General features: G+C 37.7%; 1 protein-coding gene across 1 annotated transcript in view; it reads right to left on the bottom strand.

Annotated features, from left to right (window-relative positions):
* The window catches only part of ANKFN1 (ankyrin repeat and fibronectin type III domain containing 1), a 62,790-nt gene extending 36,464 nt beyond the window's left edge, over positions 1-26,326 (bottom strand). The window contains exons 1-4 of the mRNA XM_074922118.1: positions 26,135-26,326; positions 18,725-18,935; positions 13,958-14,152; positions 12,434-12,547 (exon numbers count right to left, since the gene is read on the bottom strand). Coding sequence (XP_074778219.1) covers positions 12,434-12,547; positions 13,958-14,152; positions 18,725-18,935; positions 26,135-26,320 — 706 coding nt within the window. The 5' untranslated portion in view covers positions 26,321-26,326. The remainder of the gene's footprint in view (positions 1-12,433; positions 12,548-13,957; positions 14,153-18,724; positions 18,936-26,134) is intronic.
* Positions 26,327-26,973: the final 647 nt, after the last annotated feature.

The following is a 26,973-nucleotide window of genomic DNA, read 5'->3' as shown; positions in this document are numbered from 1 at the left end:
TCCAGAAGGATAAATTGGAGAAGCCCTGTTTGAACTGCTGAACAGGTTATCAACAGGCTTGCAGTTACTTCAGGTACCGTTTTTCTTTTCAGAGATTCATGTTAACCAAGATAGTGTCACTCAAGACAGATTCTGCCAACAAATCCTGTCTTCATTGAAATTCCCAGGCATGACTGACTGTGCTTCTCAGCATGAGGGGCAGTGGTAAGGTTGCACTTCAGGCAGCACAAAACAAAAGCCAAGGGTGAAATAAGCAGCTTTAAGCTGCTTTTGAGCTTCCCAAATTCCTAAATTGAGCTGTTCTATGGACTGGAGACTGCCCAAACATAAACTGGTAGTTCAAGAGGCATATTTAAATTTGGGTAGCTTACACAAATAAACATTACAGCCCTATTCTTGATGTGGGTCTCCTTAACCCTTCCACTTGTATTCTGGCAATTAGAAAAGTGCTCATAATATTTAGAGATCCTAACACACTGCCTGAAGAGGAATTAACTGTCTTAAACTAAACAGGATTGCAATCCTACACATTTGCAAGCATGTGTACAGCAGGAACATCATGATACTGGTGTTAGACTAGCAACTTCATGGCAGTTTTTTCTCAGGAATAATCAAGGACTACTGAGTTCAGAGAAAGAAGCTGAATTACCAAGGGGAGAAAAGGCTTTAAAGCCATGAAAGGAACAGCTGAGGAAGAGGGTTTTGAAATAATAAACCACAGCTTTGCTCTGACATTTTAGGGCAAACTGTTGTCCCAACTCATGTTGTTAGTGAAACACCACGTGCAGGCCTCATCCACTTGCTGGGTGACACCGTGATCTCCAGTCCCTTGAAGGACAACTACTCACTAGAGAGAGCCACCGAGTCCACTCGTCCTTTCACAAGGTACTGAGGAGGACTGTGTACCCCTCTGAGCCCCTCAACCAGTCGAGTCTGCACTTGCTGCTAGGCCGAGGTTCAGCTGTGCTTCTCATTATACAGCCAAGTAATGCCAGCATTTTACACTTATTTTTTTAGCTTACTCTGTGGTCTCTGAGAAATTGAAAACATAGGAATATGATATAGCATGTGGATCAGGTTATGGTAATCATTATGATTGAGAGCCACTCTTTTAAAGGACACTTACCTAGCAACATGGTGTATACAAAGTTACTTAAAATTCAGTTTTCATATATATGTATTTAAAAACCTCACATTTGGAAAAAACCCTGCCCCCCTGTTTCAATAAAAATTTCCGTTAACTGAAAAATAAATATTTTTTGAACAGCTGTGTTGGAATAATGCCTTCTTTTTCCCCTTGTTTCAGAGCAGTACTGAAAACGTATCAACAGGATACACTGAAGCATTGCTATTTTTGACAGAATGTCATTCTCTGACTCATGATATCTGTCATAAAGAAACTCATAACAAATTTTGGAATTTGTTGCTGACTTTTGATCTTAAATTTTTTTCCCCCCATGATTTTACTGATTCAAGTGAGAAGAGGATGACACGATATAGTTTTAAACAAATGCAAACGAACGTAAGTCATTTAGCAGATAAGTTTTTATCTCCTGTTACACATTGCCAGCTTTCAGCTTTCTAACATAATGGTCATCTAAATATTCTATTATACTCATTCACTGGGTTTTAAACCTCTAGAAGGATGTGAATACCAGTGTTCCTATCTTATGGATGGGAAAATGAAGACAAGGAGAGGTAGAGCATCTTGTTCACTCAGAAGGCCCCCAAACAAGGGACAAACTCCTATGACCTATATTACATTTATTAGGCCAGTGTTGCTCCCACTTTCTGGCTATGTGGGATATATATAGCTCTTTCTGCTACCAGTACAAAGCTACACATCCATGGTCTTATCCTTGTGATTAACCTGGATCTAAAAATTACGCAACTTTGTGCACGAGCAATCCCTCATGAAGATTTTGCTAAATCTTTGCCTACTTACTGAGAGAGTGTGCTGGGACAGACTGCTCTGGTAGCAAACTAAAAATATCAACCATTTGTGGAACTCGAAAGTACTTGGGGCTTTAAGAAAGAACAAAAGGCTGACTAACCTCAGCACCTTACAAGCTGAATATAAAAATGCTCAAGTATAAAACCTGAAGATGAAGAGGATCCTTTATAAGAGCCCAGGAACAAGAGCTGGTCTTGTAGACTGTACCAACTGTGCTGTAAAGGACCTGAAAGCTGTTGGGTGAATTAAGGATGGAGCATGTTCCAGTCCTGTTCTGAACACGCCAAAGGGCTGCTTTGTCGTGAACGCTGAATGTCTTTGCTGTTGCGGCTTTCCATCTGACACTTCACGTTATGTCAGAGCAGGGGTTTTTTGTGTGTTTAATATATTGGTGACTATGTGTTTTAATGAAGGTGCCCTGTATTCCAGAGCTAGCAAATGCACGATGTGTTGCTGCGGTCGCCAAGATAAGTAGTAATTTTTAAATAAACAGCAGTATAAACAGTTACATAAAACTCATGTAAATTGCTGGCACATAATTTTAGACTGGCTTAAGTTATGTAACTTACTTGTGGCCAAGGTTTGTTTTTTTTTTTTTTTTTTTTTTAATACCCAATTCATGCACTTTAAAATAAAGGGAGAAGTTTATTTTCACCTGTTTCTTTTCCACTCGCTATCTTTCTGTAATATTGAGCAAGCCTTAAACAGTTTATCAGAGAGATTGACAGACGGACAGAGACAAGAGACAAAGTGAAGGCACAAAACACCTCCTGACCCTATTGTAGATTCATTCGGGAAAGCACCTTCTCCTGAGTTAGGTAAATAGCCTGAGCCACAGTAGAATTTGTCACTTCTCTTGGCATTTGTTTTTGCTTGCACTTAAATTACTCACTGAATTGCCGAGTTCATTAATTAGACCAAGGGACATGAGCTACCTTGTTAAGTTGATGGGGTCTACAGAATAGTATACTGAGCCGGGATTGTGGATTTTATTCTTGCATTTACTCCTGACTTGCGGTGACCTTGGGCAAAGCATTATACCACCATGGCTTTTAACCCAGACTTAAGCAGCAAATATTCTCTCTCCTTCCCTTCCTTCCCATGTCCAGGCCCTAGGCTGAAGGACACTGAGATCTTAGCTTGTGTTTCCAAGGGCCTCCAAGCCAATAATTGCATTGTTCAATAGCTTCCTTTGAAATGTAGAACTGAAAGAGAGCACTAACACCAGAAACCACGTCACACCATCTTCTGCCTGCTCATCTTTACAAAATAATTCTAAACATTTACACTCATAATATGTTAACAGCTTGATTTAAGGATATTGAACACCGCTGTTTGTGTGGATAAAATCAGGATGAAAGTACCTAAACAAATATTTAGAAGTATAACACAAGTGAAGAGAATTGAAAACTAGTGAAAAGCAGGAACCAGTTTGTTGGTGGATACAGCATCACCAGCTCAGATGGAGAACACAGTTTGCATTATTTGGTCAGCTCCTCCTGAATTAAGAATGGAACCCAATTTTGCAGATTTGGGTTCAGGCTCTGTTCATGCTTCCCTCATGTTTAGAAATTGTCTGAAGAATGATAAAGAGAAGTCATACCAGCTGTAGGGAGTACTGACAGAGATCCCAGCATAGTGCTTCCATTAGGGAAAAACCAAATGTTTGGCATTGAGGAGGTTATGTCTGTTCCCATGGATTTGTTTTTTTGCTGAAGGGTATGATCCATCCATAAATACACACTAACTAAGAACGGCTGGAATTGGTTGCATTCTGCTCAATAAGATTGTAGACAGGGACAATATGATATGAGCCACAAAAGGGACAGGTGAACTTTTCATTTGTTTGCTTGTTTAGGGACTCTAACTTGGATTTACTACAATGCCTAAGGGATTTAGACATATTGGTGTGCAGACACAGAAGTTGTAACGGTGTAGTCATGGCCTGGTACTAGGATTTTTAGGTACTACTTAAATTAGAACCTGAGCTCCTAACTGTTCTAAATACTACTGTTCATTATTTTTGATCTTATCTACTATGTCATTTATCTGTAAACTTATTCAAGGCTCTTTGCATTGGGTCAGTAGAAACATCAGTAAGGCTGAAGAGGAATGAAAAAGATGCAAACAAACAGCACTGTGTCCACCTGAAGTAAATAAAGCACTGCTGTGTTGTAGTGTGAAAGAGCTATGGGCAGATTTAAAGGCCTCTCATTGGAAAACAGTCAGAACAGTACCAAGAAGAGCATTCCTAGACTCTTCCTAGAGAGCACATCTTCATTTGAAACTTCCCTGGCTATAAATCTTCATGGTACTTGTTTCAGAGAATTTTTTAAAGAATCAAATACTTTATTTGCAGTAAAGATTCCTCCCAAACAGCTGTGGGCTCCTTTACCTGTTATGCCTGCTAATAATAACTGATGATGTTAAATAACCTTTCTCATGGCCCTGTTTCTGGATGTTCCTTTGACCCAGGCCAGAATACTCTTATTTTATGTCTTGATGCTTATGGGAAGCATTATGACAGGGGGCTGGGTGCCAAAGACACATCTTTGCTTGATCATGGTTTCACTATTTCATATTATAGCAAATCTATATTATATAAATGATTTATAAGATACTATTTTTATTGCATCGTAATAAAATTCTCACCAAGAGAAAATAAAAAAATTATTGACCGTTTTTTCCAAGTATTTAATTAGCATTTTCTAAGTATTTACACTTCTTTATCAGTTTGTAGTAAGGTCAGCCATTCCAGTACAAGAAGGAACTTTTTTTCTTTCTGTTCGTGAAAGTGACATTTCTTACTAACTTGCAATAAATAATTAAGAAAATGTGCCATGTGGGTGCATGTTGCCTTCCAGTGTGAGCCAGTGGTTCAAAAGCTGCAGTGGATTATAATAACAGCCAAGATTTGTGTCTCAGCCCTGCAGTGACAAACATATCCCACTCTGGTTGTGGAAGGAAAAGTGGGAGAAAAGATGTGTTAGAACTGTGAAAAGGGATTGGAGAATAAATGGGGTTCTTATGCAAAGGCTTCACATCCTAGAAAGGTATAACAGGCTTGGCTCCAATTCTGCAGATTTTCACTCCCAGTCTATGTTTTACTCATGTAACCTGTGTAACCACAGCCAGTGGGGAAGCTTATGAAGGTAAGGACTATTCATTTGTGTGAAGCATGCATAGGTTAGGCTCAGTTTCTTCCCAAAACATAATATATGAAAATCTAATTAATAGTGAGCAGTTGGGAAAATGCAAACAGAAAAGTAATCTATCACAATGTACGAGACAAACCAGAATGCTGCACAGCGCTGTTAACAAAGAAAGTAAATACACAAACACTAAATCAAGTAATCTGTTTAATGGGATTCCACTGCTTTTCATTTGATTCTCCTGTAATATATTTTTAGAGGGATTTAGCTGCATAGATGTTAATTAATTATATTTAAGGCGTTTATTTCTTTATAAACTAATCCCTACAGTAACTTAAAGAGCTTTCACTTTTCCCTAGCACTGCAGCCAAGTATTGCAGGTGAAATGGTCTTGATTTGGGAAATTTTTACTTAATTTAATTTCTTGCCAATTAACACAAACTTCTAATCACTCATTTGGAGTGAGAAGAAAGACAACATACACAATTAAACAAAAATTTAAGTGAACATCTTTCTACTGACTTTTCCAGGCTCAACTCAAGTTAAACACCTACCCCCACCTTTCCTACTGCCAGCTTCCCTTGTCTCCACCATGGGGTTACACTCAGCAGTGAGGTTTTCCATCACATTTATTGCTGGCTGGGCCAGTTGTGACCAGCACCTGGCATCTCCTGACCTCCTCCCACACCTGTAGCCCCTGGCTACTGAAATCTGCCATATATGCCCAACACAATACTGGGGAATGAGCTAAGCCAGTGCTCACGTGTGAAATCATTGGGTGCTCAGACATGAATTCATAGGGTGCTCATGTGTGAACCAGCTGGGTGTTTAATTAGTAAATTAAATGGGTGCTCATGCATGAGCTGATCGGGCGCTCATGCATAAATTGATCGGGTGTTCATGCATGAACTAATTGGGCACTCATGCATGAAAACTAAACCCTGCAATTTATGCTCAATACATGAGGTAGGAGCTTGAAGCAGATCCAAAGGCCTGATTCCAAATTTACGTTCCTTTATCATTTCTGTGGGTCAGATCTAATTATGAGAACAGTATCAGGTTTTGGCTGGAAAGGCAAGCTGACCATGTTTTAGACCCTTTATGCTTGTAAATGGTCCAAAAAATGTCCATGATGGACCAGAGAAGACTTAAGACAAAGTGTTGAGCGAAGAAACTTTGCCACAATCCCTTTGAACACATTCTGGTTTTAATTCTCCAGTGAGGAGGCCTTTCCACACCCATGAATCAAAATACCTGCTAAATCGGGAACCTCCTTCAAGATGAAATCTGAAGGTCTTGAGTTCCAGTCCTGCCACTAACAGTAAGAAATTCACCTTTTCTATGTACCTATGAACTGAAAGCTATAATGCTAAGCCACACACAAATAATTTTTAAAAACACTTACTAATGTTGGTAAATCAAAGCAAAGGTAAAAGGTAAAGCAATGTCTAAAATTCAGCAACATCATGATATGAGTCTTTTTTCTTAGACAACAAAGGCAGACAAAACCAGAGCCCATATGTCTGAGTATTCTCATAGCCATTCATCTTGAGCTGCTGTTCAAAATCCTTATAAAACACAAAGCAGGAGGAAAGAATGACTGAATTGAGTAACTGGTGTGTCTGATCAACTACATTATTAAGTACACCATCACTTAATATGTGATCCACGTTCAAAGGTGGTTTTAAATACATAGCAAACTCAAAAAAGAGAAGTTCTTAAATTTTATGTTAAGTCCAACACATACTACAGACATTGACAGGAGCTAGAAATAGAAAGGTTTGTTTTAACATTTATATATTTCTGTACTTGCTAGGCATAAAAATAGAAGTCAAATTGCACAGTCCTGTTAGCTACCAAAATGTAATGTGCAAATAAAGTGCCCAGGAGACCTAATAAAATGCCATAAATGAACTACTGTAAAAAATATCAGACCACACCTATTCAGCAGGATAAATTCAAATGTCTTACAAAGAAATGTATTCTCTTTCCTTTTCATGGAGTAAGAACTGTTTTGGGGAAAGAAAGAATGAGTTTCAAAATATACAAAGAAACTTCGAATAATTGAAAAGGGTTTCAAGATCAAGTTGAATGCAGAATGCTACTTAATTCCACTATAGACTGGAATGGGATCAAGCAGTGACATAGCATCTACTTTAGAAATATGCATAGGTATTAATATTAAAGCAGCACATTTTCATATCTAAGATTCACTTCTACAAGCATCCATTTCCATAACCAGCGTTCTTCTAGAAATCAAAGCAAGCACAGGTTTGCTGTTCTCTACTCTGATACGTGAACAGTTAGTTGTCACCAAAGCAGGAAAAAAAAGCTGGAGATGTCATACATATATATATGTACTTAGGTCTTTGTGTAAGCTCTATCTATTAGACTAGCCAAATCTCTCTGGAGTCAAACCCACTGTACCGTACTAAAAGGATTACTGCAGGAAGCCTGCTATGGAACAACTCCAAACTTGATCAAGCATGTTAAGTCAACTATCGATAGACAAATCAAATGCGTAATTACAAAACGTATGGTATATGCTGTTTGTACGGGCTCACAGGGACAAGCAGAAGCCCATGCAAGATGATGGTTATTTGTTTGTGAAAGGATTACTCCTGAGAGTAAAACATGCAGAATCACACAAAATTTATAGACAGTTTTTGTAAAATCTGTGAGGTTTTTCACACTGAAATTTTCAATGAAAAATTTCCATTGACACAGTGAGGTATCAACTGAACATCTCAAATACAGATTTTTTTTGAGCTGCGGAACATATCTCATACAAGCCTAACCTGGCAGGTTTCCTCATCCCATGATCTCAGGTGCTGACCCTTAATGAAAAGGCAACTCTGTTCATCCTTTAGTTGAGTCTTCCAATGATAACACCAAAGGGTACTTGCCTATGGCCAACGCGTTCCATGCAGCCATGCGATAGCAACACACTGTGACTACTGCATATCTAGCTAGGACTGAACCACTGATTTAAAGACAATTTTAATTACTCTCATGCAAAAAAATCTGAAATGAACCACAAATTGCCTTGGAAGAAGGGAGGCAGGGAGCTTTTTGTCAAAATTTAAGCAAGACATAACTTCTTCTTCCCTGATCTAAACTGACTTACTTTTTTTTTTTTTAAGAGCTACACTGACATAGAAAATTAAAAAATCTTCCCTCCATGCAACAGAAATCCTAGAAGGCAGCTGGGCAGTCCCAAAAAACCATGAAATATTCTGCTAAAATAACAAACTAAAAAAAAAGGTAACAAGGGCTAAAGTGGCCTAGACAACTTAGTATCACTATTTGGAAAATAACTTGGCATCCATGTCCACAGCTACATCCAAACAGAGGGAAGATCAGCTCTGTTTGCTACATCAAACATGTCTCAGATTTTTTTCTTTCTTCCTCTCTCTTCAAACATAAATAGTTTCAGGCTCTTAAATAAATTAGCTTAACTTTGGTTATACAAGCTGTTTCATTTTTTCTCCAAAAGGGAATATAGATGTTTGTTTAAAAATTGTAAATTAAACATAAACAGAGATTTTCCATTGCACGGTGATCCTTTCCAGTAGGTAATGATTAGCACTTTGTCCATTTTTCTTTCTTATCCTATACTTGAGGATCACAGCATTATTTTGACTACTTCTGCTGGAAAATGGATGAAAAAAAAATATTATGCAATAAGAGGAGGTTTATCTGTACTTATTCACCGTCAAATCAGAATAATAAGCAGGTTGAAAAGGCACTGAAAATAAGTGCAACGAAACTACTTACATTAAATATAATTTTGTTCTTTAAAAACCCTGCTTTCTTAATGTGTGTGTGTTGTGTGGAACATGTGAACCCTAGAAAGGCTAATTAGTGAAGGACAACAGTTCTTAAAAGCCCCACAAGCATTTAGCACTTGGCTGTATTGGGACTGCTTCTAGGAGGTGAGTGGTACCTATCTGGATTATGTTGCTGCTGGGATTTTTTGCATCTAGATAGTTACAGTAGTGTAGCTCTAGGATAAAATTACATCATGCAGTAACAATATGACAGTGGAAACAGAAGGTCCACCCCAGCTTCAAACTGTGGCAAGTTATTTTGTATGTTAGCGGGGAACGTAGTGATTTGTGTTTTCAAAGATGTAAAATTAAAGCAGGTCTTAAGTACTTGCAGGATGGATGTGAAGTTAGGCTTTAGGGCATGATTAGCCAAGGGCAGGGGGTTTTCTTCTCAGTTATTACAGTGATGCTTCACATCCTTCCTAAAACTGGCTGGGGTGAGGTATCTTTGGCTTTGAATCTTTCTTCTAGCATGGAGCAGATTATTACTATTATTATTGATTTATGTCATGCCTGTCTGCTTCCAGCCTCCAAACACTTTACTAAGTTACAATATACATAGGAATCATTTCATGTCAGCCACCACCACGCTGTAGCCTTCTCTGGAGGGAAACTGAAGGGAGCTATTAGGATGGTGCCTGCAACATTAAACAACAATCCAGGAGAGGAAGTAAAGAATACTCTGGCTCCTTAAAGCAATGGCTCAACAGAATGCAGTCACTGAACTGCCATCCAGCTGGGACACCAAAGTTAATACCCATTCACCGTGTGTGGTTAAAATTAAATCTCCTAATGAAGTGAGATGGTTTTAGTGGTTAGAGAGTGAGTGCAAAGTATTATTCTCCTGTATTATTATTTGTAAGTTATACAGCTAACAAGGGAAAAGATCACACAGGAAAACAGCAGACAGATAATGTTCCAAGCCCAGTTTCTAAATGACATTTGGGCAAATAAAGCTTTGGAAAAAATACATACACAAAAAAAAAAAAAAAAAAAAAAGAAAAGAAAAAAGGAATTGGCAGGTTCTCACTGTTTTTAGGGAACTAAACTAAACTGATGTCAGTTTGTATCCCCTATAATTCAGGTCCGGAGAAAAGAACATTATTAGCTTCTGTTAATGAGCAGGTATTCCCTAAACACTGCTGCAAATGCTCCTGGATTTTAATTTGCTTAGAAAAAAGAAATGGTAAAGTATTGAGGGGATAAATACCCTAACAGTTTATTTTTGTCCTGGAATTAGCAAAATGCTTAGATGGTTTTCTGGATAGGAGGTTTACATATATCTGACTAAAAAGATCCTCACACAATGTTATCAAGCTCTCTTTTCAGGGCTAGTAATTGCTAGCTGGTTCTAATCATTCTTGCAAGTGATCATTTGAAAGGTTCATTTTATGACCCCTCAAACTAGCACAAAGAATCTCACTCCATAATGTAATAAACAATTCTACAACCAGTGCTTAATTAATTCCCGAAAGTCACCAAAAGGAGCTATTAATGATCTTTCTTTTTATCTAACCGTAAATATGCAAGCCTCCTGGGATAAAGGATTTAAAAAGAACATTCTGGCAAAACTAACTGTCAACTTGATAAAGCATAAAATGATCACCAGTGAGGGTAATTCAAAATACAACAGCCATGCTACCTGGTCTGATTAGAAAGTTAGGTCAGGTTGAATTAAATTTCTCTGAATCTTAAATTAAATTAAATACCAAAAAGAGGACAGAAGTGACATGGTGCAAAACAGATTCAAGCCAAATGAATACAGAAGAGAAAAATATTACAACCTTTAGAAAATTATTTTAGAAATCAATTCTATTTGGGAATTTGCTTTACAGTGAAAATATCAACGATCATTATAGTGTGGACAATATTTCAAGGTTGTTTAAAATATGTGTATTAAAAAGAGCAGGCTGGTATTTTCAAGAGAACACGTTCAAGTGTTTTAGGAGCCCAAGTATCATTTTCACAAGTAAATCAGGCAGTAGGAAGCCCTTAAATGAAATTTAGTTTCCTGGCAACCCAACCCATTGCTGAAAATTAGATTTAGGCTTCTAAAGGGCTTTGATGTTTTTGAAAATCACACTTCCTGCAGCACTGCACAGCTGACTAGGTGTAATACAGTAATTTACCCTTCTACTGAGGCTATCAGGAATGGAATCACTTTGATGGCTTTAGTGATGTCTGGGAGGTTGGGTTTTATTTTTGTGCTGTAAAAAATATTTTTAATGGGCATAGCCAGTGATGACTGGAAGCTCTGACCAGAAGCAGGGGGAGGAAAGAAAGGGATAATCTGCCTTTTCCAAAATAAACTCATGCAGTCCTTCGGGTGCTTGTGCTTGTTGCCAGTGGAGCCTGAGCACCAGCATGTCCCACCTTCAGAAGAGCTCCATGAGCAACTGGACCCTTGATGGACTGGGGCTTTCTGAATCTGCCCCGTTGAAGCAATCCCTGCGACAGCCACACATGGAAACATGAAAGAGACTGCCCCACACCACAGCCACTACGGTTCTTGCTATGTGTATGGAAACACAAGGTTCAAGTATCTCTCAGATGAGTTTTAGTTATTAATACAAAGAAACAAACACAACAGGAAATGTTAAGAGAAACACGATGGGAAATAACTAAGAGGACTTTCAGGGTCCCCCCTCCTTGACTCCCCTGGGCTGGGCAAAGAGGGCCTCAGATCTTCAGAACAGTGCTTTCAGCCCCTTGACCTGTGGAAGGGCTCGAGCTCCCACTGGAAGATGGAGACTGTGGATTGCTGCACTTAACACTGAAGAACTTACTGTTCCAAACGTTTTAGAAAACCTGGAAGTTCCTTTAAACAGGAAATTTTAAAATTTCTCATTTTTGTTCTAATCTTCAATAAAACTGTTGGTTTTTTTTTTTTTAATGTTGGAATTTCCTGTGGAACAGAAATTCTGTTTTAAAACCATTTCTATTCAACAGCGCTATTCAGATGGAAGCATTTTCCTTTTCATTCCACTTTGCAACTGACTGGTGCCACCCCAAACGGATTGCTCTTCCAAGAATGATGTGGCAGCCCTGGAATAGCTAATTAGTTGGGCTATATGATGCCTCTGCCAAAAGTTTCAGCTTCCAGAGGCATTCCTTTAAGGAATGGTGGTGTGGGTTTGGCATTTACAAGGATACACATGGTTTCAGAAGCCCACAGGCACCAAAAGTTAGCTTGTGTTTTATAACTGCTCATCTCAACCTAGTCATTGAGCCGATGTCCTAACCACAGTGAGTCAAGCAAACTTCTTCAAAGCACTCGTGAAGAAAGCTTTTGGTTAATTTATTTTTCTTTTTTAATAAAAATCTTGTCTTTGGGGAATCTTTTAAGAAAATTCCACTTCTACAGCTATTAACTGGGAAAATAAACTCACACATAACTAGCATTGTAATATAAGCTCTTGTAGATAAATACCTTTGTCACTTAGCCCTCAAATTTTTGTACATTGTTAAGGTAAATTAAAGATGTCTAAATCCAATACCTTTATACTTGGTCACCACAGCTGAGTTGACACTCAGAGGTTCTTGGAAGGTGACAGTGAGTGATGTACTGCTTGTTACCATGAGACAGACATTGGTTGGCGCCTCAGGGGCTCCTGGGAGAGAAGAGAAAACATCAGCTCTTCAGCACAACAAATCCTATTCAAACAATGTTTCTGAGTCTTCAAAGAACCCACTGAAAATCACCCTGCAATTGTGAGCTTTGGGTTGTAGGTGTTTGTGTTCTCTGCCTTTTGAGCATTTTAATTAGTACCCCTGCTAACAATATCCTGCAGACACCATTTGTTTCTATCATGGTTTTTGGCTCCTTTCAGTTAAAAATATCTTCCTGCATATATGTAACCCAATAAAACAGATTCATGCTAATTATGTCAATGAAAAGCCCCTATAAATCTCTTGGGGTGGGTAGGAGGAGAGGAGAAAGGACAAAACCACAAAGAGCTAATTAAACTTTTATGGTTTCACTAACAAACTCAAATTTATCAAATAACAGAAAATATTTTTACATTATTGTGATTCAGAAATTGCAAATTCCACAAATGTGTCAGTGTAGTAGTTCCAAAGGACAGTTGTCTATTGAGGTGTAACTTTTTTGTTTTTTAAAAAAAGCTTAATTCACAGAATGTCAGTCAGAGTCAGTTCAGAAATCAAACATAAAATTTCACGATTTACTGCTGGGATTGATTTTTAAAAAATCATTATATTGACTTACAGCACCGCTGTATTTCCTGTATTTAGTATCTAATACAAGGAGCACTACATCTGTCTTGAAGAAATAATCTTAGAATACAATAAATTTGAGAAAATTTATTGTAAATACATTTATTTAAAGATGTTTGTAAAAATGGTAATGGCAATGATTATATTTCATTGAATAGGACACAGCTAAAAGTTCTACATGAGAAACAATTCAGCCCAGTTTACTCCTTCCCATGGGCCCAAATTCACATTTACTTTGGGTAAAGACTCACTTGCACAACTGTTTAAAGTGACCCAATCTGTGACTGCACTAATGTAATGTTATACATGGATGCCAAAATCAAGATTACGCTTTCACAACTTTTATGTGTAAAATAAAATTCCAATCAAATGTTTAGAACTCTATTCTTCTAAAACAGGATAATTTTTTAAAAATAAATATCAAATTACAACAGAAGAAAGGCCAATGTCTCCAGTCCCTCTTCCTCCCTATTCATATATTCTTTTCTAATCATCTTGGTTTAAACTCTGAGCACATTAATTGAGATCCAGGAGTAAATGTAAGGAGAAATAAGCAGGACAGAATCATTAGATCCTGAACCAAGAATCTGGAGGTCTCATTAACTCCTAAAGGAGCTACGTGCTTGTTATTCTTAGATATTTGGTCCTCTATTGCTCTAGCATCAATTTCCTTCTCATTCTTGGAAAGGCCATGTAGCTGTATGCCTCATTTTTCCCACTGTAACATTTATCTGCTTCACAGCAGTGCTTGTCTTGAATTTATGCAACTACTTTCTTCTACTTACTAGCATGCTCGTAGCCTGACTTCATGCGCTTGTATAGCCTGTATCTCCATTCCCATGCTTTTAGCTGCTTCTCTTTTTCTGTGTTGTCTGTATCCAGGCCTTCATTCATCACTTGTGCAGACAATTCAGTAACTCGCTGCTGTGCTTCCTGGACCAATGTACTCAGATGCACTGACCTGCTTTCCATGTTAACAACTACCAAGAAAAGGGAAAAGTAAGTAACTGCTTGGTAGACTTATGTGACAAAATTCTGGCCTTAAGCATTCCAGCGTAACACAGGTAAGGTCAAATCCTTGACCTTATATCAGACATCACTAAATACTGCCTTCCAGTAGATATCTTGTCAGCAAGTGCCAATTTATACCACTTAAGGATCTGGCCACTTAAATGGGATTAACAACATGAATAAATTGATCAGATTATATCTTCCAATGTTTCTCATATGCTTAAAAATGTCTTAATCAGACTGAAATTGCATATATGTTTTAAATAAATGGAATATTAAAACCAAACTAAAATAATAAAGCATTTGGTTTCTGTGAAACTCCCACTTTGCCATAATATCATAACCTTTCATAGAAAAATAGAAGGTTCTACTGGTAATAAACACACACAATATATAAATCTCTACAGGTGAAGAGAGATATAATTGGCAAACTTAAAAGTGAGAATTTTGTGCCTAAGGGTCATGGCTGGTATAGAATGCATCTCTTTCCAGGTTTTCTTTATGCCACAGTTTTGCCCATGTACTATCTAATTAGTCCTCCGACGGACTGGACAGAGAGTGAGCAGCTTGACACATGGACATTTTGGTTTTCTTCAGTACTCAGAATAACTTTAATTTGACGTTTTGCAGTTCAGATTGCCTGTATTAACTACTGCGTGCTACATAAGGTAAAAATGAAGATTGCATAGGTTACAAACTGATATAGGTTTGAATTTAGCCCAAGTCCACAAGACCACCCTAAGCCCCTTGATTATACAATGAAAAGTGGTGAAACAAGCCCTATTTTCAGAAATGCTCTTAGCCTCAAATTGTTCAAACTATTTGCAGTTTAGAAAATAGGACTTGTAAAGGCGTTTAATCTGAAAACAAATGAAACCATTGATCTGATGTTCAATATGCAGGGAATAGTGTACGGGGGAAGGAATTCTGAAATCACAGAAAATAAATTTTTCTCTGGTGTCTGGTATTTTTGTAGAAAAGCTCTGAGATAGCCTTAATTTAAAAGGCCCCCATTTACCAAAAACACTGCCCTAGCAGAAGCAGCTACTCTTAGCAGTGATGGGGAGTTGCTATGTAAGAACAGCCAGGCTCTTGGTTTCCCTAAGGTTTTTACAGGAACAGCATGACTCTTGCACAGGATGCTCCAATCCTTCCCTTGATAAGCCAGTAGCAGTGGACATTTCTGAAAACATCCAACTGTACCATATAAAGGACCAAGATTCTGACAGGTTTTTGACATCAAAACATCACATGAGCGAAGATGTCTGCACATATGAATGTGTTATTCCTAAACTGGAATCATAGGATTATGGGACAAATCCGATTGGAAAGGACCTTCTCTAGTCCAACCTTCTTGTTCAAAACAGGGTCAGCTATGAGGTCAGACCAAGTTACTGAGGGCATTACCCAGTCTGGTCTTAAAAATTTCCCAGGATGGAGGCTTTACAGTGACTCTAGGCAACCTGTTCCACTACTTTACTGTCCTTTTGGTGAAAAAGATGTTTGTTTTATTCAGTCTGAACCTCTCGTTTTAACTTTTGCCCTCTGTCTCTCATAACAATATCACAGTCAAAGTTTAGCAGAGTCTAAGAATAACCATACGTACTAATGTGAAAAGTGCCATGGGATGTCTAAAGCCACAGGAGGAGAGCAAAGAATTACTCAACACCTCTGACATCCAAAAGATTGTTTCTGAAGAATGTTTGTCTCAAAAAAAGACTGGGAAAAAACCCCCAACTTTGCTTTCAGAAGCTGGCCTGAAGCCATCCTTCTTGAAGTTTGATCATTCTTCATATGGACATCAGAGACATATGGGCAGGGTTACTGGAATCTGCTGGTATCCTCAGAACTGCCTGTTTACTGGGAGGCCAAAGGTGATACGGTTTCCTGGATCCATGCCTACCATAAGCATGCAACACATCTGATAGCACAACAGGACTGAGGAAGGAAATTTTATGTGCCAGAACTTCAGGTGATTGAAACTTGGCATTGGTTCAAGTTCTCACTAAGGATCTGGCTCTATCTGTTTAATCAAGATTCTGATCCACAGTTGTCAGGTCTTGGAAACGTGTCCAGTCAGCCACTGGACAATTTAATCTTGTTTTTATTTGAATTCACATGAACAAGTCAAGCCAAACCAGGAGTATATGATGAATAAGAGTAACTGAAAAGATAACACAGTGGACTTTGCTTCCTTCCCAACTAAATGAATATTTTAAAAGCTGTACCCTCTGATCTTTCTTTGCTTTTAAGAGATGTTGGGTTCCTGTTAGGATTTATACTGTCTGAGCTCCATGTGGAAATGAAGATCATAGTTTTACTTTCTATTGCTTTATCTGCTGTTGTTCCTATTCCAGGCAGAAATCCAGGTAATACAGATGGAAGCTATCTGTCCTCCAGATCCTCTTTTCTACAGCATTAGCTAGGGACTATAATGAGATTTCAGCTGCATCACTATGGTTCATATAGGGGAAGAGCAAGAGTCTTCTCTGTAGGAAGCTTTGAATGGAGAATTCCTCTAACTTGCAGTCTCCCAGATTTGTGCATCTGCCCTATACACTTCCAATCAGATTAAGAGATGCTTGTGTCCTGTCTCAAAATTGGGGTGAGTCAGAATTTTACATTGATATCCTCTCCCCTCCCACTCAGCCTGGGGAAGTCTTGCTCAACTGCCCACCATAGAGAAAAGAAAATGCTCCCGCTGTCTGCTGGAGCATGTTCCTGCAGCCCTGAGATCATAGAAACAGAATGGATTTCATTCTAACAGGGTTGGTTAAGTACAGAAAGCAAAACAGAAAGACTAGAGAAAATAGGTGACTGCTATCAGTTCCACAAGAAGCCAATACAAAGATGCTGCAAACCTTTGTTTAGACTGCTGAAAATAAATTTTTTGTATTTTGCTCTCTCTCTTTGTATTTTTAGCAAAGGTAAACCCTTAAGGTAAAAAAACCCAAACCAAACAATCATTGGCTTTTTATTGAGAATGCTTCATCCATTATTTCAATCAGAAAAACTAAAAATCAAGATAAGTGAAGTGGAAATTTGGTGGGTATATTTTGAAATGGAAATGAGGTGGTTATATATTCATATTCTCTGTGTTCATAGGCATGTTTGCATTAATTACAGGAAATGAATACTAATTTATGATTGCCCCTGCTCGCCATCAGACTGCATTTATTTACAGATGAGGTCAATGAAAAATTAGTTTAGTCTTTTTTACTGCTGTTTAGAACACTCAAGACTGTGTTTTCCTCTAGATTTGTCATGGTTAATGAATGTTGCTTCAGCAGTCAATCATGTACTCTAAATGCTGTCACACTTTTTTTTAAAGCCTCAGTCATGAACCATGACAGAAAAATAAACAAATAAATATAAAACTAAAAAACTCTTTTCACTGAGCAGCTACACTATGCAAAAATCTCCAGGGAAGGTTAAAGGAGGCCAGAATAAATGATAATATAAGTGCTGTGGACATAGAAAAGCAATAAAGGTGTACCAACACTGAGGGTCTGGCAAAAAAACTCAACACACACACACACATGCACACACACTCTCCAGTGAAAAAACTGGCAATGTTAGTAGCCTCAAGGTGCAATTTCCTGGAGCACCGAGATTGACATGCCAGCACTAAATGTTGTTAATTTAACTAACTTCAAATTAATGGCAGAGTCTGCAGTGGCCGAACCCCTCAAACACAGTCTCATTATAGCCTTGCTGGGAATGTCCTAAATATAGGCATTGACAGTTTAAAACAAATTCTCATACATTGGTGTATTTTTAGACACAAGTAAGGCGTCAGAGTTTGTGTCATGGTGTACGGTTGATTAATTGGGTTGGTAAGTCACCCTCCAACCCACAAATTGTGCATAAAAATGCCCATGAAGCAATACAAAGGAGTTTTATAACTACAATATGTAGTTATAAGCAATATTGGTATTCCAGTAAAGTTAGAAGCCTGTTTTGTGTTTATATTTTCTCTGGTTCTATCAAACTTTGAAATTCTCATTTAAGTGGGATTTTAGGCCATTTGAAGACCAGGAGTGAGGAGTCTGTGGGTAATGGAAATGATAGATTTCAACACAACCTGTTTCCTGAAGGCAGCATAGCCAAAATCAAAAGGATAATCAAAATAAACCAAAGTCTAGACAACCCATCGTACTTTCAATTTTGAGGACAAACTCCATATTTCAGACCATGATCTTTGAATCACTCAGTTCCTGTTTCCATATTTTGAAAGTTGTTTTCTTTTTTTTTCTCTCAATACTGATATTGACTCAGCTTCTCCAGTGTTAATCACATTAGAAGGTCAACCTGATCCATTAGTTGGTGTATCTGATAGAGAACCGAAAAGATCTGCTGAGCATGCATTCAACAAGCAGATATTGCTGCAAATATCCTCCAGCAGTATGGTACTATTGTTTGCATAATCTTCATTATGATAAAACAAGCAATTTTTGTGTAAAGTAATTAATTTTCCAAAACAACAGCAAGCCTAATCTCCTAGAGACAATTATCTAAGTTAATTTGTGTTCTTTACTTACAGTGTGGGCTTTCCTTTGCTCCAACGTGTAGAAGGGTCCTAGCAATAGGGATGTTGTTTGTCAGAATGGCAATATCCAAAGGGGTTAGTCCCTCACTATTTGGTGTGTTCAGGTCCAGTTCCTCCAGCGTGTATTGATAGAGAAGAATTTGAACAGCATCCAGATCTTGCTGTTCTACAGCCTCAAACATAGCTTCATTGCACTGGAAATTCTGTGTATCAATAAAAACAGAAATTCAGTAAAACTATTCAAATGTCAGTGCTTTAAAAATACATTGAGAAAATTTGTGTTTTGTGAGATTGCTATAAAATATTGACTCTCTAGCCCCAGCCTAGGTTGAATTAGAAGCATGGAAATTGTTTGCAGCAAAACTGAGCTTGGTCTGCCTCTGGACACTGTGTGTGCTTGAACTTGCTTCAGGTTTGTAGGAAGATTCAAGTGAGATTCGAACCCATACAAAACAAACCCATACTTATTTAGACATCTGTCCTGTAATCAAACTATATGAGCAATATTATATGTTTTCAGTGTGTAGCTGGATGAAAGACTATGATTTTGGCAGTCTTGGACTTTGAGTTTTTCAAACTCAAAATTTAAAGTAAAAATCTACAAACTTGGGTGATCAAAATTCAAATCAAATAAGCTATTCTGGAGAAAAATACTTCACAGCTCCAGTGTGAGCTAGTAATAAGTCTTCATTCCAACACTTCACTCATTTCTAGATGCTCACATTTTTGCATTTAACTTGTAACTAGAAGAAGCTTTGAAACATATAGTCCTTAAATAAAGAAGTGAGACTGAAAAAATCGACTGTCTAGCATCCATGTCCAGAAAGTGATGCGTCTGAACAGCAGAGAACACAAGCAGCCAAACCCAAAAACTCAAGCAGGGAGAACCTTTTCCTTACCAACATCAAGGAGATGAAAGAATGTTATAATACAAAGAAACATATAGTTTTTTAATTGAGCTGGGGAGAAGCAGGTGCAGGAGAGTAGCATGGCCTGCAGGTTTCTGTTATGAGAACATCCTTCTGGAGCCTACAGTAATGACATGTTATTTGCCAAGATTCTTTAAATTCTCTCCCAGTGTCCTATTGCCATAATTACCCAATAGGTTTTTTTCCTCTTAAGAATGAATTAGTAGAAGCAAGAGGCCCAGCTAAGCAAGGAGGGCTCAGCATGTGGTCACATAAAGGAACTGAGATATACATAGACGTATTGTGCCAACTGGCATACTAAAGAAATGCCTACCTAAGAGAGCAAGCGATCCAGATAGATGATGTAAACTAACTTCCTGTGCCCTGAAACCCACATGGAGGAAACACAGAGAAAATTCTTATATAATAATGTATTCTTTCTGATATGAAATAAATATTGAGTTTAAAACATCTTCTGTGATTAGAAATTAGCATTTCAGCCACATTAAAACTTAATTTTATTTTTTAAATTGATGTAGTTGTATTCGGCATATACCTGTCCAAGTTTTGCTCTCAGTGAAGCAACACTTTCTGACAGAGCACTGATCTGCTGGAATATCTTTTGTCTCCTCCTAAAATGGTTTGCAAGCAAGTTCTGAAAACTAGAGTCCACAGCTTGGAATTTGACCAGTTCTACTTTTTTTTTTTTTAAGTTGAGCTTGAAGTTAAAAGTGTCTTCAGAAATTCTCAGACCTGACAGAGATCTGGTCTACCATTTTGTATGTGAAGTATTGGCAGCACACTAAGCAATTGCAAAGATGATGTTATCTTAAAATTCTAATATGGATCCCACTTATGCTGAGTATTAGGATCAGCAGAACAAGAACACAGATGTACATAAGATGATTTTTACCCAAAAATATCAATATAGTCAAATGAGATACTTCTATGAGATGACTATCTAAGAGTGAGATGAACTATGCAAATCTAGGAGAGTAGTGCCTAGAGAATCAACCCTTTAGACATCTAAGTACAGAAAATAGCTCATGCTGGAGAAATATTTGTTATGTAGATTTCTGTGCAGAATAAAAGACACTACTTAGACAATTGCTTCATCAAAATGGGTCTTTGTCAAATTCCCGTTTTCAGATTCTTCTCTAGATTGTAAGATTCAGATTTAATTTCATTATCAAATTCTTAGATTATACTTCAGTGTTAGGTGTACGAGAAAAATCTCAGAAAAAGCTGAATAGCAAGCAGCAAGATTTATCATTCTTTATCCACCCCTCTGTTCAAGGCAAACAATTGCCTTTAAGGATATATACTGTCATTGGAGAGAGCACATCTCCAACAAATTTTAGAAAAGAGGCCAGCACATATTTCTCTTATTATAAGGTAAAAATGACAGAAATTTTTGCTGCAATGCAGCAATGTTTCTTTTAATTCCAGTAGCTCCTTACATCTGCTGTGTTGCTTATATAACACTTTATCATCCTGAAATCAGAGATCTTACTCTTATTCTGGCATTTTGCCCCTACCCTGAAGGGATGAAGGGCTCTGACTAGTAATTAAAATAATTTTAATAAATTTTTATTATAATTACAAAATATTTATATTAATGGTATGGTTCTGATATATGCTATATGTCATCAAGTCCCACTCAAGTCAATGACATGCATTGAACAGCTGTATGTCACTGTACTATGTACTCAGAATCCACATGAATAATCATTGATGTTTCACCTAAAGAGGAAAAAAAAGCTGTGCTCCTTCACTCTTTGAAAGTTCGTTATTATGAATGCACAACTGTGAACCGATAGTTTTTTCATATAAATTATTAGAAATGCAAAATATATTCACCAATTCTTCAAAAAAATATATCAACATTCTAAAAAGCCTTAATTTCATCACAGTTCACACCCATTTCAAATTATTTTTCTTCTGATTTTGGAACTTCCATTATACTGTTGTTTATGGGAGGATAATTATGCTTCAGAAGCATCTGCTTTTGATCCAATCAGAAAACAAGCAAAATCATATTACTCTTGTAACTGGTCACAGCTAGAAAAATCTATTTATTTAACAGTAAATTCATAAAGAGCTTACTACAAAGGGAATTGGTTGAAGTGAACTGAATGACTACATTAGTTTCCATTTTTAGTTAAGTTCTTTTAGGAAACACGAGCTAACAATCCGAGAGCAGAACAAAAAGGTACAGCTGATGATTTCACCCAATGACAGGTCTGTGGTGCTCACTTAGGACAGGGAACCAGGTATTTCTCGGTTCACATTTCCACTTCTGTGGCACTGGGTACATACATGGTTTCTCCCTTTTTTGAAACCAGAATAGTCATTCTCTTTTAATTGACTTTATGTATGTGCATAAAAATTAAACGAGTTAGCATTTGTAGAGTGTTACCCTAAGTGCTCAATACCATTATTTGGCTTTAATTCCAATTTTGTGTGAAACTCGGTAAATCTTGTCATACATCTCAGGAGTTTCTTGTGTTATATAAAAACAAAAAATCCCTGTTACATAATAAAAAAAAAAGATGACTAACTTCAGTATTACAGCTGAAATTAACCCATTGATGTGGCTGACAAAAGAATTTGGCCCTGTTCAAATATAGACATGCACACTTTAACAACAGATTTTACCTACTTGTATGATTATTGTAGAACTTCTTAAAAAACTTTGGTTTGAATTGTTATTTTTGGATTAATTTATCAACACTTAGACCTGCTTAGATGCCTTTGAAAAGGCATCTTCGGATTTTTGCTTGCCAAGGGAAATACTCAGAGTATTTGTGAAATTTTGGCCTTAAGTAAATTGCTAAACAGAATCTAAGCACATGCTTAAGTTAATTCCTCATAAATGCTCTTGCCAGCTAATCTGTTGGCAATAATGTTTCACTAAGTGGGGAAAAAAAAAACCCAACTATTTCTTTATTTCATTAGAATTCTGATTGAAAAAACTACACTTATTTAAACAAGAAACAGATCATGAATTTTACAAGCTGCTTCATCCAATCCAAACAATTATCAGACCAAATTGCAAATATCAGTTTTTCCAAATGAACAATTCAGACACAAGCAATAGGCTGAAATATGTTGGCAAGTCTCCTAACTTCAAAGAGTGTAAAAACATGGAAACTGTGATATGGGCATGTATGCATCCCTCATCTACATAGCAGTGTGCATCTATCCATGCTATATCTATTTCAGTAAAAAAATATCCTGGTGAGACAGCAAAATACCTACCACATGTTCAGTCATGCTAGTAAGTTGTCCCATTTGGAAGTCTGCATTGAGCCCAGCTCTCCAAGTCCAGAAAAACATCCTACACACCTGACCAACTTTTCCCCAACTATTTGCTTTCACACAGAAAACAGAGTATTTGAAAATATCTTCAGCATATCTTCAAAAATATTTGAAGATTATACAGTTTTCTGCAAAAAGCTGATCATACACTGTGTAAAAGTCTCTCTAGTATTGCAGCATTATTCAGACATCTGCAGCCCAAGGGTAAGAAATTCAAAGAGGGGTAAGACATAATATCTTTAGACTCACATTTTAGTCCAACTGGTATTGTCACAAATTCTAACAAGAGTCTTCTAATTTCTGCCTTCATTTACATTTACTAGATAACTTTCTTCTGCTCTGAAAACGCAAAACCATTGAATTCAAAGAGAAACTGAATCACGTTTACAAGTGATCAGGTAAAGTTTAGGGGCAGTTTTTACATTGCTTTTTCATTGACTCAGTCCTGCAGCCTCTAATCATTAGCTAGACAGCTGTGCTATGTGATTAATTTATTTAGGTGTTACTCTGATGCACAAATGTATATACTGAAAAGGACCACAGTATTGCTTTGCAGTAAGTAATAACCATGTTCCAGTAAGTGATTCAGTGCTGGAGTGTTTAGAAATGCAATCTTATGTAGCTTAATTAAAATGAAGTGCCCCTTTCAAGATATTTGCTCTAGGTTTTACTGAAAAAGTCCACTATGTGCTACTGGAGTTGGAAAAAATGTTAAAGTAGTTTCTGCAAAGACTTGTTTTGATAAACAGGAGTTCAAGAATAAAGCTATTTTGGGACATTGCTATGTCTGCAGCAAGACAACAATTTACTGAATGGAAAGTGTTGCACAGCAAGAGAGAATGGAAAGAAAACTCTTCCCTAGCCAAAGCTGAAAGAAAACAAATTCTAGCAAGTGTTGTTCACTTGTCTGGAGACATGATTTTAGTCATTGACTTAGCTCTGTAGCACAGAAATTCAATGATTAGAAAATACATCAGCTAGCGACTTGACCTGGAATATTTCCATCCCTTCACTGATGGTTTCATTGCTATTTATTTCTAGGGAAAACTGTGAAAACAACAGGCAGAATGGATAGAATGGGAACCAAACGTTTTGAGTTCAGTGGGAGTCAGTTCCCGGACTGTTGTGGACACCAGCTCACCCCCCCGACTGGTAATACCTAGAGGTACCTGTGCTCGCTGTGGGTCAGCAGTGACAAAAGCTACATCAGTCCCATGACAGCGTAGTGGGTTGGGGGAAACAGCACAAGTAAGTCTACATCCCGTTAAACCACCATCCGAATCACAATGTAAAATTGAGTCTCCTAATCACAATTACGGATTGAATGAGCACTCCCGCCGCCTGACAGATCTGGACTGAAAAGGGAGAGAAGTGAGTTTGTCAGTAATTAGCTCTATGGACAGCAGAGGACTTGAGCCTCAGAAGCAGTACACTGCCCCTCAATTTTTGGGCTATGCTCATTTGCAATTTCTCTTCTCCTTAGTTAAGTATGACAGAAGACCCCATATTTGAAGGAATATGTAATTTTAAGTGTATATTTAGAGAAACACTGGACAGAATATATGCTAACAGACTAGCATTCATTCAGTCTACATGTCAGTCTGCTCTGGCATGGTCCCCAGCACTAGTTTAGCCTCCTCTCTTTCACTCAGTCACACACAGGCTTGCAATTGAAAAGAAAAAGGCAAGAAAAGATAGTGACTAAAAATTCATCTAAAGAATCTTTTCCCACAGTTTATACTTAGAGGCCCAAACTCAGACGTTCCCTACAAACTGAAAGCATCTGGGAGCCCACTGCCTCCGAGCACAGCTGTTGGCTCCTGTGCAAAGGCTGTTCAGCTATGAAACCATGTTTGAGTTTCAGGCTTCTCCTGTAAAACAAAATCTATTGGCTCTGGCAGAGCTGAGAGGAAGGAGCCATGATCCCCAGCTTTCTCCAGGTCATAGTCTTTCTTCACAGGAGAGAGACAACAGTCCCTTGACTTTCCAATGCACTAGAGCTACGCTTCAGCTTAGCTCCACGGGGCATGCATGGGTCCTCTCACCTCCAGAAAGGAGTGATCCTAACAGATAGGATCACTGAATTGCCTTTACAATTATTTCCAATTTTGGCATTGATTCATATAAATTTTCTCATATGTAACAAAGATTTGTGAAAGTTAAAGGAGTCTAGAGTGTGCTTTTTATCTGACAAAATGTGATATTTTTATTATCTGGCCCAACCATATTCAGAGTTTAGACCTGCACTAAGCATCTTCTCTAGTGCAGCAGAGTAATGGTTCCAAGAGGTGTCTCTGGGCATATTCTCAGACACTGTTATAAGTCATTGCTCTTCAGAAGTGGAGAGGAACTCTTTCCTTCAAAATAACTCAGAAACTGTTGAAGGATGTGTCTGTTCTTCGTACTTATGGAAAAGGGGAAATTATTTTGTTTTGGCAATATCAACAGTAGGTTCATCTTCCTTCAGCAAATATAAAAGAATCTGTTGTGCACTGAACTTACACTGTGCTATTATTTCAAGGGTACAGTCCATGCTTCAAAATATATCTGCTGGAGGTTGTGTAACTTCACCAGCACTGGCATAAATAGGAGCACTTGTGAGTGGTAAATCCAGCAGGTGCTTATATGCTTTCCTGTACTGGCACCAGAGTGCTCGACTGTGTTCTGTGACTAGGGTAGGGCAGCCAGGCCAGACTGCTTCATGGGTGATCTCCTTTTCTCATGGTCTTATCTAGTGACCATTACACCACAGTCTGTGAACAACCTTGCATTTTTCTGTCACAGCATGTAAGTTCCACTTGCTCTGTTGTTTGGAAAAATGTGAACTTCTATTCAACTCATCTTCAGTTTTCTCAAAATACTTCTTCATTTCTCATAAAAGAAATACTTCTGTGCATATATTTAATCTACATTTTGTCACATTAATGCCAAGTTAAGACCTTACTCCTAAAATAAAACATCATCACTCGAGTAAGGTAGCTTTTCTTTAGCCTTCAAGAAGGTCAGACTTTATTTTGACACAGAATCATAAGTGTAAGTCTGGGAGGAATGTACAGCATTGGTCAGGGAACAAAGTGAGATGATGAAAATTGTGCATTTGCAAATAAAAGCAAATTGAATAAGGAGATTAATAAGAAAATAAATCAGCAATTTGATAAATATCAAGTAATTACCATTGAGGTCTTACGGAGACTGAGCCGGTCAGATCGGGCTCTGAAATATGCTTCATCAAAGGACGTATGACTCCCCTTGAGCTTCTCTGAGAGGTTCCGATATAACCGCTTTGCAGCATTTGGAGAGGATGGCACACTGTTCTTTTTAGTCTGGAGGAGACTTAAGTTATGCATTTGCTGTGTCATTTTCAGCTAGTAGTTTCTAGAAGAAAAACAACAGCTGTTTAACAAGATTTTGCTACACTTGCATCATTGATTACAACTGTATCATTGAAATGCCCATTACAAGACTTCTATGGCAAAAATCACTTTCACACACAGAGTTTTTGAACACTAAAAAGCACGTTTTGGGGCTTTTTCAGTGGCAAATTGTTCTTTATGGAATTAGTCCCATGGATATCTATGGGGAAGGAGAATTAAGGATGGAAAAATAAAACGGACCACTTCAGAATTATTTGCTAATTTGTATTAGGAGAAGGGTTTCATTTAATGAGGGAAATGGCCTTTTGACAGAGGGAGTTCTGGTAACACAGGTGTCAGAAGAAATTACCCCCAAATGTAAATGTTACTAAACAATTTGGACAACATGTACCTAATCTGTGTTTTGTCAGTACAATGGTTTCTTAAAACAAAACAAGCAATTGAGAGGAAAAAAATCTAACCGGTTACAGAACACAATGCAGGACTGAATTTTTTAACTGGTTGTGATTTAAGTTTGACACAAGCACAACTGTGGCAAGACATGTGCTTTATATCCCACATTACTATCTGCTAGCAAACTGTGTGCTCCAGAAGCATGTGGCGTTTTCAGTTGGGTGGGTGGATTATCTTTCACTAGA

This window comes from Athene noctua, chromosome 18 (assembly GCF_965140245.1).
Source record: "Athene noctua chromosome 18, bAthNoc1.hap1.1, whole genome shotgun sequence".
NCBI classification, from domain to species: Eukaryota; Metazoa; Chordata; class Aves; order Strigiformes; family Strigidae; genus Athene; species Athene noctua.
This window is presented reverse-complemented; position numbering and strand designations above follow the sequence as displayed.